The 17829-nt window shown below is 44.1% G+C and overlaps 1 protein-coding gene across 2 annotated transcripts in view; it reads left to right on the top strand.

Moving 5' to 3' along the window:
• The window catches only part of ABCA3 (ATP binding cassette subfamily A member 3), a 104742-nt gene that overhangs the window by 38487 nt on the left and 48426 nt on the right, over nucleotides 1-17829 (top strand). For both annotated transcript variants that reach the window (XM_061599439.1, XM_061599440.1), the window contains 6 exons: nucleotides 2610-2874; nucleotides 3108-3235; nucleotides 4253-4418; nucleotides 9783-10042; nucleotides 14490-14606; nucleotides 16650-16770. In XM_061599439.1, the coding sequence (XP_061455423.1) occupies nucleotides 2610-2874; nucleotides 3108-3235; nucleotides 4253-4418; nucleotides 9783-10042; nucleotides 14490-14606; nucleotides 16650-16770 (1057 nt within the window). The remainder of the gene's footprint in view (nucleotides 1-2609; nucleotides 2875-3107; nucleotides 3236-4252; nucleotides 4419-9782; nucleotides 10043-14489; nucleotides 14607-16649; nucleotides 16771-17829) is intronic.

The following is a 17829-nucleotide window of genomic DNA, read 5'->3' as shown; positions in this document are numbered from 1 at the left end:
GATTAGCCATTATTTTTGTTTGTTTTTATTTTGGAGAGAGTAAAACTGGCTGTACTTAATGAAGAAACATCTTTCCAAAAGCAACACACACCGCCCTGTCTGTTGAGAAAGTCCAAGTCTTTCCGCCAAACCAACCTCACAGGGCCCCAAGTCATGCCCTCCTTTCATCTGCCATGTAACTTCATTTGCTTGCAAGCCCCAGCAATATCCTGCATAGAATACAGTAACCTGATATTTGTAAGACAATTGCCATAGTTCTGGTCAGTCCTGATCACATGCCCACAAGACATGATGCAGTATTTATGAGGAGGATTGACAGCTCACCTTTGTGAGTGAAGAGGTGATCCAGATGCAAGTTCTGCCAGTAATTGCGGTAAAAGAGCATGCGGTGGTGATTGGCTCTGATTTCCCCAGCAATGGGAAACTGGGGTTTCAGTACAGAGAGAATGTGATGTATCAGTATTTTATGGCTGTTCCTTTCTCTGTCTTGATGAAATATGTTTGATGAAACATGATTTGTATTTTAATATGTATTTTGTATTTTCCTTTTACATGTATTCAATTGTGGTAGCCTATGGCTCTGAGGAATAAAGATATTCATTCGTTCACTAAAAGAAAAATGCCTGGATCCCCTGCAAATGATTGCACATTTATTGCATTAGAGACTGAACGTTTTGCATTTGGCTGATTGTATCTCGGCTTAATAAGGCAAGATATGAACAAGCCTCATGCACCCAAACTCAGGCGATTCATTCTTTGCTAGGTGCAAGCAAGGACAAAGCCAAGAAATCTGCAGTCAACTAAGCTTCCTGTTATGTCCAAACCAGGGAACTCTGGTTAATGGTTTTAAAACAACCCAGGAGATAAAAGCATTTTTAAACAATGGCTTCATCCTATGGCTTATTTGGAAGCCATAAACCATAGTTTCTCAGTTCAGACATAACAGGAAACTATGGCTAGCTGCAGCTTTCTGCTGTGCTTGCTAGTATGAAGGAGGAGCAAAATGGCTACATGTTAAGGAATGAGTCTTGCCATCTCTCATTTTATTAAGCTGCGATATGATTGTCTGACTGTTGCTATTATCTGAAAAGGCTCTTGGTCCCAAAGTTGCTGCAGCGCTCTTCACGCTTGATCTAAAGGTGATCCTTTGCACTTGATCCCAAGTGCGAAAGAGAGATGTGAAACTTGCTACCTCCAAATGATAGATAGATAGTTTATTCGACCATCTGGTCAGAAACAGAGTAAAATAGTTAACAGTTGTACATTATTAAGAATTTTGTACAATCCGAAACTGGGATTTTAAAATACAATTCATTTTTTTTTTAAAAGTGTAGAATACATTATGTTTCATAATAATATTCATTTTAATAGAGTCCTATTCTCATCTAGAAGAACTTTTTAAAATATTGGATCTAAGTTTTTGAGCAGCAACACTAAATTTTGCAACTTGAGTTGTTATTTTGGGAGATGTGTCATCTAAAAGAAATTCTAACCAAAAGTGTTCAGATTTGTGTTGAAAAGTGGACAAAAGAGGAGTAATCAATTGGTGTCTTAAAGAATTGTAAAAAGGACAATAAAAAAGTACATGTATATTGTTTTCAACTACTTCCTCTCCACAAGGGCAGACTCGATTTTTATATGGAGTTTTGGCAAACCTACCCTCCACAAGAGCCGAAGGTAGAACATCCAGCCTGATCCGGGAAAAGGCTTTACGATATTCCGGGATTTCCAAGTTTAGTAGATATGGCATTGGGGTGCAAAATTTGGGGTTATGTCTTTGGTTTTTAATTAGTAGTAGATGCTGTTGGTAGTCAATGTCTTTTAAACGTTGGCGTATATTGGTTATAGCTGTTTGGAACCCCATGGCAAGAAGAAGTTGAGGTGAAAAGCCTATCGTATTAAGTTTATCTACTACAAGATCCACCCACGGGGTACCTCCAAATGGCTTTTTGGAAACAGTTGAATAAATTGGTGAAGAATTTATTGCAGAAATAAAATGGATTGCTGGCAGATGGACGCTACTGTGATGATCACCCAGCAATGTTCTGATAGCAACAAGCAATAACTTTCTGGGGATGCTCATTCAAATTGCAAACCAGAATGGACAGCAATTCCAGACCTACATCGTCAGCCCTCTTCCAGCCAGTGGCATCTTGAACCCATTTATATGTGTGGAGAGGGTCACTCTCTGAATCACCTTTTTCAAAATGCATGTCACAAGTTCCAGAGAGGATTTGCACATGCATAAGACTTCTTCTGTGTTGCTCTCAGCTTCTGGTACATGCAAAAATGGATCACTTGATCAGGATATAGGACAGTTTGCTTCTCTTTGACCTAGCCATGTGCTGGAGAAGTACTGCCACTGTGGGAGATAGTAAGCCTCAGTATACAGTTGCCAAAAATTGAAAGGGAGGAGAGTGTGTTTTTCACTCAGGTCCTGCTTGAAGGCTTCCGTTAGGCATCTGAGATGGGCCTTTGGCCTGCTCTAGCAGGACTCTTTTTATGTTCTTATGGTGGTTTTGTGATCTAACATCTTCATGTTGCTGACTCTACTCAAGTTAAATTATCCTGTGCCAAGCTTAATGTTAGTCCCTTGACTTGTTTTGCAGAAGCGACAGATCTTGGTGACGGTCATAGAGATCTGCCTGCCGCTGTTGTTTGCTGCGATCCTCATTGCCCTTCGCCACCGAGTGCACTCAATCAACCATCCCAATGCCACCATCTATCCAAGCAAGCAGGTGGATCAGCTGCCCCCTTTCTCCTCTCACTGGTATCCGAGTAGACCCTTGGAGCTGGCCTACGTCCCCTCTACCAACACAGCTGTGAAGAGCATTGTTGAGGCTGTGGAGAAGGCTCTGGCAATCGGCACTAAAGGTCAGATAACTCGGGAGGTTTGTTTATGTGTGCAATTGGTCCTGCAGTGCACAGAGGCCCTTCCTAGAATTGTATTGCTCTGTCATTTATATGTCATTGGCTCTGGCTCCACCTACTGTTGGCCTCCCTGCCTTCCGCCCCACCAGTCCCAGTGGGCACCAGCCACCACTTCCTGAATGAAACACCTTGATGTTTCTGCTTTCTTCATTGCATATATTTTGATTTCCCTGCAGCTCGAGGCTTCCCATCCGAGAAAGACTTCGAAGACTATATCAGGTTGGACAACCGCTCTGGCAACGTTTTGGCCGGTATCGTTTTTGAACACTGCTTGGCTCACAGTCGAGAGCCCTTGCCATTGCAGGTAAGGAACTCTGTGGGTTGTCTTCCTCCAGTGTTCCTCACTGACTTCTCAAATTGCCAAATGGGCAGTCTCTAAACCAGGGTTGGGAACTTTTATGTGCAGGTGAGTGTCCTGGGTCCCAACCAGAGCTTGGAAAAGTTACTTTTTTGAATGAGAACTCCCATCAGCCCCAGCCAGCATGGCCACTGGATTGGGCTGATGGGAGTTGTAGGTCAAAAAAGTAACTTTTCCAAGCTCTGGTCCCAACCAGAGAATCAGACTCAGGACTCGAAGACTGCGTTTCGCAAGAAGCTTTATTCCAGAAGTCAGTACAGGAACACCACATCAAACACTCTCTAGGCATTGTTCAGGCTACTGAACAGGATCAGACTAGCCACATCTCAGGAACAGGCTAGGCATGCAGAGGCAACAGCAGACATTGCAATGCCTTTATCCCTCTAAATATCAGAGAGGTGGGTGGTCACCCTGCTTGCACTAGTTACTTTAGTACTTTCTCCCTTGTGCTGCAAGACGGGAGCTCCTTCTAGGAGCAGAAAGGAGTCTGTCTAACTGCAAACATCTTTTCTCCAGCTAGGGTGGCCTTGGAGAGATTGTCAGCAATCCTTCTGGCCTGGCTCTATTTGCTCATCAGCTGGGTCTGGGCTGTGTGGTTGGGAGGATTCCTCCTCAGTCATCAGAGACAAGAGCGAGCGACTGTCCACTTTAACCTCACTAGACACAGAGCTGCCAGAGGGTTTTGGAAGTGTCGCAGCCAGGATTTCCCCAGCCCCTTCCCCAACATCTGCAACCTGCTCTCCACCCACTCAATCTTGCCAAAGGTTCTCCTTGGGGCCCATGACAGTGTGTCTAGGAGCCATCTTGGCTTGGCCGGGAGACTGTAGCCATTAATTAGAGGGCGCTTGCAGGCAACCTGTAGATTGAGCATTCAGCCTGATTTGTTTGCAAGGAGATTGGGCGACGTTGACTATTTAACAAGCATTAATTCTGATTTTTTTAAATTATAAAATGGTCTTGCAGGTTAGTTACCGACTGCGTTTCAAATACAGCCCAAGGAATGCCCCTCGGAGCGAACAGATGGGCCTTAACCCTAACCTGGACCGAGACTGGCACACGAGCTACCTCTTCCCACTATTCCAGTTACCGGGACCCAGAGAAGTCAAGTTCGATGACGGAGGGACACCTGGTAAGTAGTATCTGGGCTGGGAGTTCATGATGAAAGTTAGCCAGGTTCTCATCGGGACACAGGAACTTGCAAAGGTGCCTTCTGCCAGGCCAGAGTATTTGAGCATCTGGACTAGTGCTGTCTCCCAACTGCCAGCAGCTCCACAGAGGCTCAGGGAGAGGCATCCCCAGCTCCCAGATTCTCTTTAAACTGGAGATGCCAGGGGTAGAACCTGGGACTTTCTCCGTGCAAGGGAAGCGCTCTGTGCCAAGAACTGTGGTCCCTCCCCAAAGGGCACCTCCAGACGAGTGGTGGAGGTGGGGGTTTGTTGCAGGGGTATTCTACAGCAAACGATAATGGTGCATTATTGGGGGATTTATACTGGGCTCTCCACACATCATTCCGCTTTTATTAGTTGTTCCCGCGATGCTTCCCCAATGTCATTCTGTTATTACTGTCTGGAGAGGTGCAAAGAGCAGCTCCTTGTACTGGGTTTTTTTTGGGGGGGGAGGTTTAATGCTGGGGGAATTGAGGCACCTTGCTTAGTCTGTAGTGTTGATAATGAGCCACCAGCTGTTTCTTTGCTGCCACACACTCAGAGCCAAAGCAGGGCTTTGAATTGTGTTTTATAAAGTGGGAACTAACAGGACAAGAGTTTTCTGTTAGGACCTGTTGCAGCTCAGGGGCTGAATTTTGATATGTGCAAATAGCTATTTCAGGTGAGTTCGTTGTAATAATGCAGAATTTGAAGGCCCTATATCAGATCTAAGAAATTTAGTACTTATCTCATCTGGCTTGTTAGACCATCTGACTCTTTTATGGTCATCAGCAGACGTAAAATTTATGCCAAACTTATCTATTAGATGAGTAGCCGTGGTTCTGATTTTAAATTTCAGAAAGATAGGTCAGCAGCGACGATAAGTCCGGTCCAGGAGCCAAGGGCCAAGGTTTAGGAGTCTGCGATTAGGAGCAAGAGTTCCAAGGCCGCGCAGGAGCTGTGACGTGGCTCCAACAAGTTTCCCCAGCTATGCGACTCTTTGTCCCTGGGAGAATTCGTGGCTTGCAGGCCGGTGTTTTGCCTGGGAGGGGGGGTGAGTGAGCCTCCTTCTTTTCTCTTGAGGTGCCTTCTCTCCCTGGGGGACAGCACCAAACCCACTTCCCCCGTGAATCTTCCCGCTGTGTCAGAGCAGGTTGCATCCCTGAACCCTCTTCATCGTCCGCAAGTGGGGCAGAAGAAGCCCCGGCCCTCCTGCCTTGTCAGTAGATCCAGATGCACCCGGGGGCTGGGGGGGGCTCATCCCACCCTTCCTCCCATTCTGATTCCTCACCCTCAGGTGCCTCCCGCTCCTGCTCTGAATCAGAGTGCTCAGAGGTAATCCGTGACACCAACGGTTGGTACTGTACGTCAGCCGCCCCCTTCCACCACCTTAGTCTCAATGTTGGCTTTGAAGAACTCAACAGGAAGGAGCTCGAGGACAAAACTAGAATGAGTTGATTCTGCCTTGATTAGCTCTTGCTCCCTCTAGGTTTGGCCTCCTTGCCTTCTGCCTTACCAGTCCCAGTGGGCACCAGCCGCCGCTGACATTAGTTCAGGGATGGGGAACCTGCAGCCCTCCAGAGGTTGTTGGGCACCAACTCCCATCCACCCCAGCCAGGATGGCCAATGGTCAGGGATGATGGGCGTTGTAGTCCAGCAAATATCTGGAGGGCCCCAGGGCCCCCCACCCCTGCAGTAGTGGCTGTGAAAAGAAAATGGAGGCAGGGAGATTCTTGCAGCCATCCTGAGATCCTTGGGAGGAAGGATAAAATCTCTTATCTTTTTAAAATAAGTAAACAAATGGGATTTGCATTCAGCTGTCATAGCTCATGTATAATCCCCCTAGAACACATTGTGCTGTTAGGTTAATGGATTGCAGCTACTGATGTGGGTGAGGGCTTCTTGCATCATATGGCAAGCAAGGCTTTTTGAGGGCAATGGGATAAATACAAAATTCCCGCCCTTTCACGGCACTCGGAAATTGTTTAAAAGCAGGCCCAGTCTGGTTTGCATAAGCAGAGCTGTACTGCACCCAGAAGCCTCTTTTGGTCTGTTGAAAACTAGGATATCATTGGCCAACCCAGGCTCTGAGCAGCAAGAAATCTGATTTCCAGCTGCCTCTTGTTTTACCATTCGAAGGACAAGCTGTATGTGATTCCTGCCTCTCTTGATCCCACTGCCATTGTGTCTCTTTGGCTTAGTTACGCTGGAAATAGCAAGCCGCAGAACACGCTCAATTGGCAGCTCAACAAATGGCTGCAGTTGTAGAGCTGGAACAATTGCCAGTGTCTAGGCTTGGAACATTTTTAGTCATCTCCTAACTGACAAAATTCTTCAGCTAGGCATGCCCAATGTAGTTTGCCAGCTAATATGGACAACACGTTTTATGTCTAGCTGCACGCTGCATGGAGATGTCTTTTTAAAAACATTTCAACAATACAAGGGAATGGCTTGGGAAAAAAGATAAGGGGATTTGGAAAGAAAACAAGGAGAGACAAAGAATGTTTGTAATTTACAGGATTTTAAGTTCCCAAGAGGTTTGATGATTGTTCCAGAGAGAATTCTGTAGTTTTTAAACCTCATGTCTGCACACTTTTATTTATTTATATAAAAAATATTTATATACTGTGAACTCACTTAGGACATCAAGGTGGTATACACAATGAGGCATTGTTATTTCTTTGGTTGCAATCAAATATTAGGCTGGCAATAGTATAGTTAATTACAGGAGTGAGTAGAACATGAAGAATAGATCGGCCTTAATTCTGGGAGCGGCTAGGGAGTGGAGGGTTGTAATTCCATGGTGAAATCATGTGACTAGAATAAGGTGGTGTGCAAATTTTGCCACGTGAAATGCATTTGCTTGATTTGCTTCGTTCTGGCTGCAAAGCTTTTGCTTGTTTTAAATAGATTGCCGTATTTGCAATGGTGGCTGGTGGCTCCTTGACAGTGGGGCAGTGGAATCCGCTCCGGGTTTTAGTCTGAACTTTCAAGGAGCTGTCCAAGTTGCACCTTGAACAGATCCTTGAAAGTTCAGAATACAGCCCAGAGCAGATTCCACTGCCTGCTAACATGGAGCTGCTACCCGCTACTGCATATTTGGTTATAGTCCAGATGTTCTACTTCACTTTAGCCTTTCACTAAGTCTACGTATGTGTCGCTGTACCAGTTGCAGCTTCCTCTCCTGTTTACTCTGTCTCCCCTTCCCTTCCTCTGTTTCTCCTGTGTCGAATTTTAGATTGCAGCTTCTTCAGGACAGCCGCCTGTCCTCTTACACTCTGTGAAGTGTCATGCACACTGTTGTTGTACTACTAGCAGTAGTAATAATAGAAATAGGAGTAAAAATATACAAAAGGGGCAGTGGAGGAAGCAGCAGCTGTGGAGCATGTAGAAATCCTACCTGATTGCCTACCGTTGAGATGGCTGTCAGACTGTTATCAGTTGCGGAATGGTTCATTTTATATCGCAGAGAATAGGAATGTTAACTGTAATGGTGTAACCTTAGGATGGGACCTGGGATTGCAATAACATGCTGCGGGGAAGGGTTCGTCAGTCGGTGAAGGAGATATTTTCATTTATCCAGATTTAAATAACTTCTTTTTGTTTCCTGTTTGGCAAGAAGTTATTTAATCACCATCATGATTTCTTCAGCAATTTAAGGGAACAGTCCTGCGCTATGCAATACATTAACAATGCCACCTTGCCTGCAGGCTTGCAATCTACATATTATTCATGCAATTTATATCCTGCCCTCCCTCCCAAAGGAGCCTCTTAGTCGTATGAAGCGAAGGAAAGAGGAAAGGAGGAAGGAAGGAAAAGCAATGAAGGAGAAGAGCCCCTCAATTAACTAGACGAGGCACAGGAGCTGAGTCACTTCTTAAGGAATTCAAGGGCCTGAATCACATGCTAATCCAGAGTGAATTTATTTATTTATTTATTTATTTATTAAATTTATATACCGCCCGACTAGCAATAGCTCTCTGGGCGGTGAACATAAAATAGCATAAAAATACAATGAATAACAAATGTTGCAGATGTATTTAAAGCTCTATGTAGAAGTAACAAGGAAGGCAAAACATGAAAACTACACACACACACACACACGGACAATTAATTGCTGGGGAACACAAGTGGGATGGCGGCAATGCACTTATGTCCTGCTTGGGCGCTTAAAATCATAGAATAGTAGAGTGGAAGGGTCCTCTAAGGCCATCAAGTCCAACCCCCTGCTCAATGCAGGAATCCAACTTAAAGCATACTGGACAGGCGGGCCAGGTGTGGGGAACCTTTGGCTCTCTGGATGTTGCTGAGCTACAGCTCCCATCAGCCCCAGCAGGCATAGCCAATGGCCGGGGATAATGGGAGGAGTTGTTCAGAAACATCAGGAGGGCCAGAGGTTTCCCCCACCTGGCATACAGGCATCTGGCCACTGTGGGAAACAGCTGAACTTGTGCTATGCCTATTTACTGGACTTGCACTTTTTTTCCTTACCTGTGTGTTTTAAAAGTTGCATTATTTTGATTGATGGATTGTTTTGTTGGCCATCTATGGTGAAAAGGCAGTTTATAAATATTGGGAAGAAATAAATAATAAATGGATAGGCCTTTGTTGTGTCCCAGCGGGGCTCTCTTTACATTTGTAAATTGGGATGCTTTTTGAATTGCTAGTTAAGCAATTCATCTCTTATGCTACTTTGATTAATCATCAGATTAGTCATCTGCCTCTTTTGCAGGTCGCAAGCATTTGCTTGTGGGGAATGTTACAGTAACTGAGGAGGACTAAATGGTGAGGAATCCCAGTGGCAGAGCAGATGCAGGCTGTGGATAATGTTCCAGCTTCAGTCCCTGTCATCTCCAGTGAAAACCGAGGTGGGGAACCTCAGGCCCCCCAAGCCTCTCTGCCTGGTCCTCAGAATTCTCCCCTGCTACATGCCCTACTGGCCTTGCTTCATGCCCTCTTTGAGCGTGTTTGCCTTGCTGGGATGGGCCCTTCAACTCTTGCTTCCCTGGACAGAGAGGAATGGGTGAGCAGGTGTTAAAAAAAAAAAAGGTAACATTTGCATTTGCTGCTCTGCTCACTTTTGCCTCTGGCCTTGCCTGACATTGATTGGCATGTGGCCCCTGGAAGGTTGTCCAGAAGGGAATGTGGCCCTTGGGCTGGAATAAGTTCCCCACCCCTGAGTGAGAGGATCTCAGGCATGGGAGCTTGGAAGAAGACTCCTGCCTGCTTAATAGCCTGGAGAGCTGCTGCCAGCCAGAGCAGGCAGTCCTGGCCTTACTCATTATAAGGCAGCTTCTATGACGTCTCTCTGAACAGCCCTTTCTGGCTCCCTCCTCTGGATTTCTTAGGATACTACCGAGAAGGCTTCCTGGCAGTGCAGCACGCTGTGGACAAAGCAATCATAGGGTACCACTCCAACGCATCTGCTGTCGATCTGCTTGAGAGGGTCACCGTGGTCGTCCGCCGCTTCCCGTACCCGCCCTACGTCAATGACCTCTTCATCCTGGCCATCCAGAACCAGCTTCCCCTGCTGCTCATGCTGAGCTTTACCTATACCTCACTCAACATTGTCCGTGCGGTGGTGCACGAGAAGGAGAAGAAGCTGAAGGTAACAGATGTGCTCCTGGCCCGCCAGGCGAGGCGGCAGTCTTCTGTGCATGTGCATTTCATGCGTCTGCAGTTGCACCCAACTAATGTTGACTTTCAGATATGTAATCCCAGAATTTGTTATCCTGAGAATCTTGGCCTCCACCCCTTTTAAAATTATTATTAAAGAGTGCCTGAGGCCCCATCTGTGTGGTATTATACCACTTTAAACAGTCATGGCTCCCTGCAAATAATCTTGGGAATGCTTGTTGTCAAGGGGGCTGAGAGCTACAATTCCCAGAGTTCCCTGGGAAGAGGAATTGACTGTAGCTGTGCAAGGAGAATAGGGGTCTCCTACCAACTCTCAGCACCCTTAACAAACTACAGTTCCCATGATTCTTTGAGGGGGGAGCCTTGCCTGTTTAAAGTGTCATAATACTGCTTTCAGTGTATACCGCAGATGGAATCTGAGAGAGAAGAAGCAGACCTATATCTATATCTATCTATCTATCTATCTATCTATCTATCTATCTATCTATCTATCTATCTATCTATCTATCTATCTATCTATCTATATCTATCTATATCTATCTATCTATCTATCTATCTATCTATCTATCTATCTATCTATCTATCTATCAACGTAATTGTGATTAACCAAACAGAGGTTTCAGCTTCCGCCTTCATCAGCTGCCAACATACAAATGCTGTTGCGAAGGTGGCAGTTACAGAGCTTTGAGGATGGAATGCTCAGAGGGGCTTCATTTGCAGAAGCCAAGCAGTGGTGGTACTGTCCTCCAGGTTCAGGCCATGTGGTGCCAATGTGTCCAGAGAGTAAATCCAAAAGTTCTCCCTTTTGGTCAATGCTGCTGGATCTGCTGGCATCTCTGTCGCTGTAATGGAAAAGTCCAACAGGCTGTGACCCTCGATGTTAAAATGCTTTGCAACTGGTTTCTCCACTTTTTTTGTCAAAATTGCTGACTTGTGGTTCCTGAAGCGCGTGTGTAGGTCAGTTGTGGTCTTTCCTACGTATTGGATATGACATCCTGGTCTTTTGCACTCGATGATGTAAACTATATTGCTATATATGCTGCAACTGTGTGGAAGTAGTAAAAAAAAAAAGTGATACTGGATACAGTTTCCTGAGAATCTTAGGTCCCCTCCAGACTAGTGTTTTACTGCTGGTGTATTCTGCAATGATATCCTTGACACAATAATTATGCATTAATGGTGGAATTAGTCTGCTTTATTAATTCTGCGATGCTTCTCCAATGCCACCGCATCATGGCTGTCGGGAGGGGCTGTAGTGCAACAGAAGCAGGAGAAAAACAAACCCCACAACATTTTTGGTATGAAAAGTGATGGGATTGCAGCAAGAAATTACAGGATGATTTATACCAGCCCTTTACCCTAGGGTCCCAGGGCAGGGCAGAACAATTTTAAATACACTATTAAAAACAGTTTAAAATAAAGTACTGTACTGGTTGTTATTATTATCATTATAGTATATCATAATATATTATGTATCATTTTTAAACTAGTTTGAACTTTTTTAGCTATATGTGTGTATGGTTTTTAATATTGGAAATAGTTTATTTTAATGTAGACTTTGTATGTTTTTAATTATATGTATTTTTTATCTGGAAGCCGCCATGAGTTCCAGTTTTGGAAAAATGGCGGGGTATAAATAAAGATAATAATAATAATTATTATTATAATTATTATTATTTATTCATTTATATACCGCTTAATGCCAAAATAGGCTTCTAAGTGGTTTACAAAGCATAAAACCAGTTACACAAAGATAAACATATAAGCACCCATAATTAAAATACATAAGAAACATCCATAATTATAATAGAAAATAAACAATTCTATTAACACAGCAGTTACGGAAAAAGCTTTGGAAAAAGAAATATACTCCTCCACTTAGCATTACAAAAGAACAAAAATAGCATTCTAGTTCACTGAGATCTTTCTCAGGTTAAAAGGTGGGAACTGAAGCAGTATGATTCCCCCCAAACTTTTTGCAGGTGCAAATAGTGTTGAAAATGGGATTTCATATGACCGCCCCGATGGCGTCATAAGCAGAAATCATCATGAATGCACAAACTTTTTTTAATAAAAAGAATATCTGAAAGGACCCTCTGCTTTATTTTAAACAAAACACCAAATTTCTATCGCTTAGGATGGTTGTGGAAATACACTTGAAAGCATCTGAGCAACGCACAGAGAAATTTCAAAAAGATTAGAGTTTTCAGTGTTGAGGTGGAGTTTCAGTGTCTGTTACAGCTTTTTATCCACCCATCCCAGACAACTAGCAGCAAGGAGAATATTGTGTGTACTTTTGTTTTTTCAAAATAGTGCTTATTAAAGAATTAATTTTTTTAACAAAGTTGTAAGTTGCTTGGAGACTTTCAGGTAACAAGCAGCTAGCAAATAATAATAATAATAATAATAATAATAATAATGTGAAATGCTGAATTTCTAGTTTTGATGTTTTGATATGCAGAATTTAAGTGCCCTTTAGTGTGGAATTTTGATATATTTTTTTAAGAAAACTCTATTTGTTTGTAGTGTTTCATAAGCAAAACCAAGCCTTGAGAACAACTTTCTAGCCCTTACTGAGGGCAGGGCTAAGTCTGGAAGCCATGTGGGTGGTGCTGGATGATGAAATCTCAGATGCCAGTGGCAGGATCAGCAGGACTTGGAGCAGTTAAGGGTGGGTGGCTTTGGAAGGCTCCACATAGCTTCTTATCCATCCCTGTAGCTAGCGGAGGCAACGTAAGTTGCGCAATGTATTTGTTTGAAATCATATCCTGGTCTTATGCTTAAATATTTTCAGGGAGGCTAGCAATGAAACCTGCCTGTAGACTGCATAGTGCAGAGCTAGAAATGCATACAGTAATACTTCCGTTAAGAAAGTAGATGTGCTGCTGGACATTACTTCTTTAATAGAAACTTTGGTACCAGAGGTAGGAATAACATGGAAAGAATAGGGATAACTTCTTACACCCACTCAAAGATGGTGGAGGCAGCTTTAAAGGATGCCTACCCAGCCTCCTCCCCCTCTCCCTCCCAACCCTGGGAGAAAGCAAGATATTTCTTTAATGCAAAGCAAAGACACAGGCTTATCAGTTTATTGATCGCAAAGCAAAGACGCAGGCTTGAAAGTTTATCCATAGCAAAGCTGGTCACTTTCACTTTTAAAAAAGCCTTCCTTAAAAGAAGCTTCATTCCTGGAGGATTAGTGAACTCTTACTGTATAAATAAATTAAAATGCCCAGAATTAATAAAAACAGCAAAATGCAAGAGTAAAAATGCAACCGATTTAAAAAACAGGCCTGGCTTGGATTTTTCAAAGGCCTAGGAAAATGAAAGTGTTCTGTTTATGCCAGAATAACTTCAGGGTAGGCACTAGAAGGATGAACATTCCCCAAGTGGGATGCTGCATCTGAAAAGGTCCTCTCACTAGGCACAATCTGCCTAATTTTGAAGGAGGCAGGGGTCCTTGGAGAAGAGCCTCTAAGATGATGGTTTAAGATGCAGGAACAGGTTAATGTTTGAGAACATGCGCACAATAAAGGTGAACATATGCACATTTCCTTAGCCAGTGGATTATTTTTTTTGCTTGGTGGGTCACACAAGCCATGTAGGCCTGCTTTTGTGGCATGAGAAACAAATAGAAAAGGCAAGGGGAATGATGCATGTCCAAGAAGAGCCACTGTTAGAGTGCTGGACTAGGACCTGGAAGACCGGGGTTCAAATCCTCCACTCTGCCCTCAGACATAAAGTTCACTGGGTGACCTTGGGCCAGTCACGGTCTTTCAGCCTAACCTACCTCACAGGGTTGTTGGGAGAATAAAAATGGGGAGGGAGGAGAACCAAGTATGCCACCTTGAGCTCCTTGGAGAAAAGGTGAGATGTGAATGTCATCATAGTCATCATACACACCTATAAAAATTAAAATAATAAAGTTAGAATGAGCTTCAGAAAGAGACTAGATTATATACTGGAATCCCTTTTGAAGGACTGAAAATTTTCTGATCATCTCAGCTTTCATTTTTTTAAAAAGCAACAGTGCCCTTATGGTTTATAAAGATGCACAAGGTATCAATCCATTTCACACCAAAAGACAGATAAGCATCCGTTTGGAAATGGTAAGTGAACTTATACTTGACAAGAAAACCAAAGACGGGTCTATATTTGCTGACCTTTTGTCTGGAACTGTAGGGGCAGCTGGTTTGAGAGGATTGGAAGACAGGCTTGGGTGGAAGAATGTGTCCGTCCTTTGCTGCTTAACCCTTATCTGCTAAAAAGAACTACTGCATTTATAAGTGCTTGGGGTGAGTCTCTTGGAGGGGAGAAATTAGCTGCAGAATTCAAGGAATGAATTGTGATGTTGGAAAGGACTTGCTGTTAGAAGAGCAATGCCTTGCATGATGTCATGTTGAACTTTGTGTCTGCAGGAGTACATGCGCATGATGGGCCTCAGTAACTGGCTGCACTGGAGCGCCTGGTTCCTCATGTTCTTCCTCTTCGTCTTGGTGTCCAACTTTTTTGTCACTGTGCTCTTCTGCGTCAAGGTGAGCATCTTCCAGTGGGTGTTGAAGCTAACTCGTACAATAGGCTTGCAACCTGGAGCAGAAGTGTAGTCAGAGGTGTGGCCATCCAGAATCCCATTGGGTCTTAGACCCCTTACTTTTTTGAGAGCAGGGTCTCTATGTCTTCAGTGTCCTTTCCTGCTGATTGTGAAAGGAGATGGGTAAGCCATTGAGAAGAATGTTCTCAGTAGCTTAACACACTTCCCTTAATATGGCAACCAAGAGGGGAAACTCAGCAAAGGAAGTTCCTTACCTTACAGCATCTTAGTACATTTGCCCATGTATGTGCACAGAAAACAGTAGATCTAGTTGAAAGGCAACACATGGAGATCTGCATTGATCATTGCAATGCATCACTCCAGGAAAGTACTCCAAACAAAGTAAGAGAGTGAAAGCTCATTTTATTGTATAATCTTAGAAAGGGGCGAGGCTGTGAGGGGGGCATAGCGTGACTGTCATGAAGGATCCCTGCACTTCTGAATTTGCCTTTACATGACTGTACTCATTCCGTGTCCAGAGACAATCAGGGCACTTACAGACTGTCGCTATTTGGGGGTGGGATTTAATCACATATTCAGGTTGTGCCATTAAATCTGATTGGGAGCTCTTGAGCACCAAACCTGCTTCCCCAAAAGATCGGACTTTTTGCGATAAGGAAAGTGCCAGGAAGATGCACTGGAAAATGTAGGATGGCACTTGCTTTGACGCAACCTCCTCTAGCCTGCCTGCAAACAAATCAGAAGCAATACTCGTTAAATAGCCAACGTCGTCTAAACTCCTTGCAAACAAATCTGGATGAGTGGGCAATAAACAGATCATCTAGAAGCGGCCTCAGGCTTTGGGCTGGGAAGGGAAGGACCTGATGAATGATAGGAGCAGCTGGGCAGAGCATTGGACGGGGGGTTTCCCCCTCTCCGCTTTTTCTGATCTAACCCCCCCTCCAAAAAAAAGTAAGCTGCCATGAGCGACCTAGGAAAATAATACGATTGTAGCTGTTTTCTGCTGGGCAGGTGCAGAAAGGGGGGTGTATTTAGATCTGGAAATAGCGCAAGGGGTCAAAGGTGGCACCTCACCACCACCTCCTCCCAGTGTCACTGCTCCAAACAAAATCTGAGCTCTCTGCAGCTGCTTCTCAGCAGAATGCATAAACATTGAGAAATCCATTCATGATACTTGCATGGTCTGTCTCTTTCTGTCCTTCATTCCTTTGGTTTCCGGGAGACTTAAGCGTGCATCACTTTTTCTGGATTGCTTCCATTGAGAATAATGAGCCACTTTCTGCCATGGACTGTCAATGAATTAGGGAGTTCTTGGCTGAGTAATCATCTGGAGTAGGGAGGTGAAGGTCATCCAACAAATACTTTTCAGAGATTACTTTGAAGAGAATTTTATTGAGACAATCAACAATAGCCCCTGATGGAGGCTGCACACTAATAGCCGAAACGCTTTGGGCTTTTTACAAAGACATTTTAATGATATAAGCTTGCAAATAAACCATTTGGATATTTTCCACACTTTTTTGTCATTCTGGGGTTCCCCCCCCCTTTTTTTTTCTTCGACTGAGTAATCATCTGCCTTATAACTGGCTAATTAAATTTAAATACATTTGCGCGTTGCCAAAGCCTCAGTGGTAGGTGCCTTTTTGAGATAACGTGCAACTGAATAAACAAAATCTACCCCTGCTTTTAAAAGAAAGGGCACCTTTAATGTTTCATTCTTTTGTTCCCTATTTCAGTGATATACTAGAACCAAAGCAGCCTAAAAAATATAGTGTGTCTGCAACATACAGCCCCAATGATAACAATTGCTGTCCCCAATTAAAGCTGACCCCTGCCAATTAATCAACTTAAATCTTTGGCTGATCAATCTACTGCTTAACGCTTGCTGCGCTGTTTTCCAAATATCCCTGCAGAACCTGATCTAAGCTTAGTTATCAGTGGTTGATTTCAGTGGAGAAAAGTCTGAGTGTCTGTTAACTTTATGCTAATGGATAATGGGACTCACTGCAGGGTATTGATTTTGCAGGTGAGCGAACAGGGAGCAGTGCTCACAAACAGCGACCCAACTCTGGTGTTCACTTTCCTAACAGCCTTCTCCATCTCTTCCATCACCTTCAGCTTCATGGTCAGCACTTTCTTCTCCAGAGGTGAGCAATATTTCCCCGACTGTTTTCCTCACCAGATCGAAAGGGTGGCTGATTCACACAACCACTCTGCTCAGGCTGCCGAATTTGCTTGCTACTGCTTATCCCACATTTGGAAAGTTAGTTGTACCATGTTTTTGGACAGGGGTGGGCAGAAAGTAGATTGGGACCTACTGATAGATCCCCTGGGTGATTTGAAGTAGATAAACAAGGAAATCAGCAAGGATTCCAATTGTTTCTGAAGGAGATTGGCAAGGATTCCAATTGTTTAACAACGGCAACATTTTTTTTATTGTTAGTACATTTATATCCCACCTTTCCTCCAAAGAGGTCCAGGTGGCGTACAAACATGGTTCTCCCCTTCCTGATTTTATCCTCACAACAACCTTGTGAGGTAGGCTAGGCTGAGGGACGGCGACTGGCTCAAGATCACCCAGCAGAAGAGCACCTGCTTTGCGTGCAGAGGGTCCCAGGTTCAGTCCCCAGCATCTGCAAATGAGGGTGGGAAACATTCCCTGCTTGAAACCCTGGAGAGCCATTGCTGGTGGTGAGTGTAGACAGTATTGAGCCAGATGGATCATAGGAATCTGCCTTATACCAAGTACCAAGTATTGGTCCATCTAGCTCAGTATTGTTTACACTGACTGGCAGCAGCTCTCCAGGGTTTCAGGCAGGAGTCTCTTCCAGCTCCACCTGGAGATACCTGGGAATTAGGGTTGCCAGGCTCGGGGCCTGAGAATGATTCTGTATCTTTAAGAGAAGAGAAAATTCAGCCAAGTGCAGGTTTTCTTGCAACACTGTAATGGGAAAAACCACAAGGTGGAATTCTCCCTTCCTCCTGCACAACTTTTAAAGATACAGAAGACCTCTTGGAGGCTGGGCCTGGCAACCAAGAGGTCTTCTGTATCTTTAAAAGTTGTGCAGGGGGAAGGGAGAACTCCACCTTGAGGTTTTTCCCATTACAGTGTTGCAAGAAAACCTGCACTTAGCTGGCTTTCTCTTCTCTTAAACATACAGAATTATTCTCAGGCCCTGAGCCTGGCAACCCTGCTGGGAATGTAT

This window comes from Rhineura floridana, chromosome 17, assembly GCF_030035675.1.
Source record: "Rhineura floridana isolate rRhiFlo1 chromosome 17, rRhiFlo1.hap2, whole genome shotgun sequence".
In the NCBI taxonomy this organism is placed as follows: Eukaryota; Metazoa; Chordata; class Lepidosauria; order Squamata; family Rhineuridae; genus Rhineura; species Rhineura floridana.
This window is presented reverse-complemented; position numbering and strand designations above follow the sequence as displayed.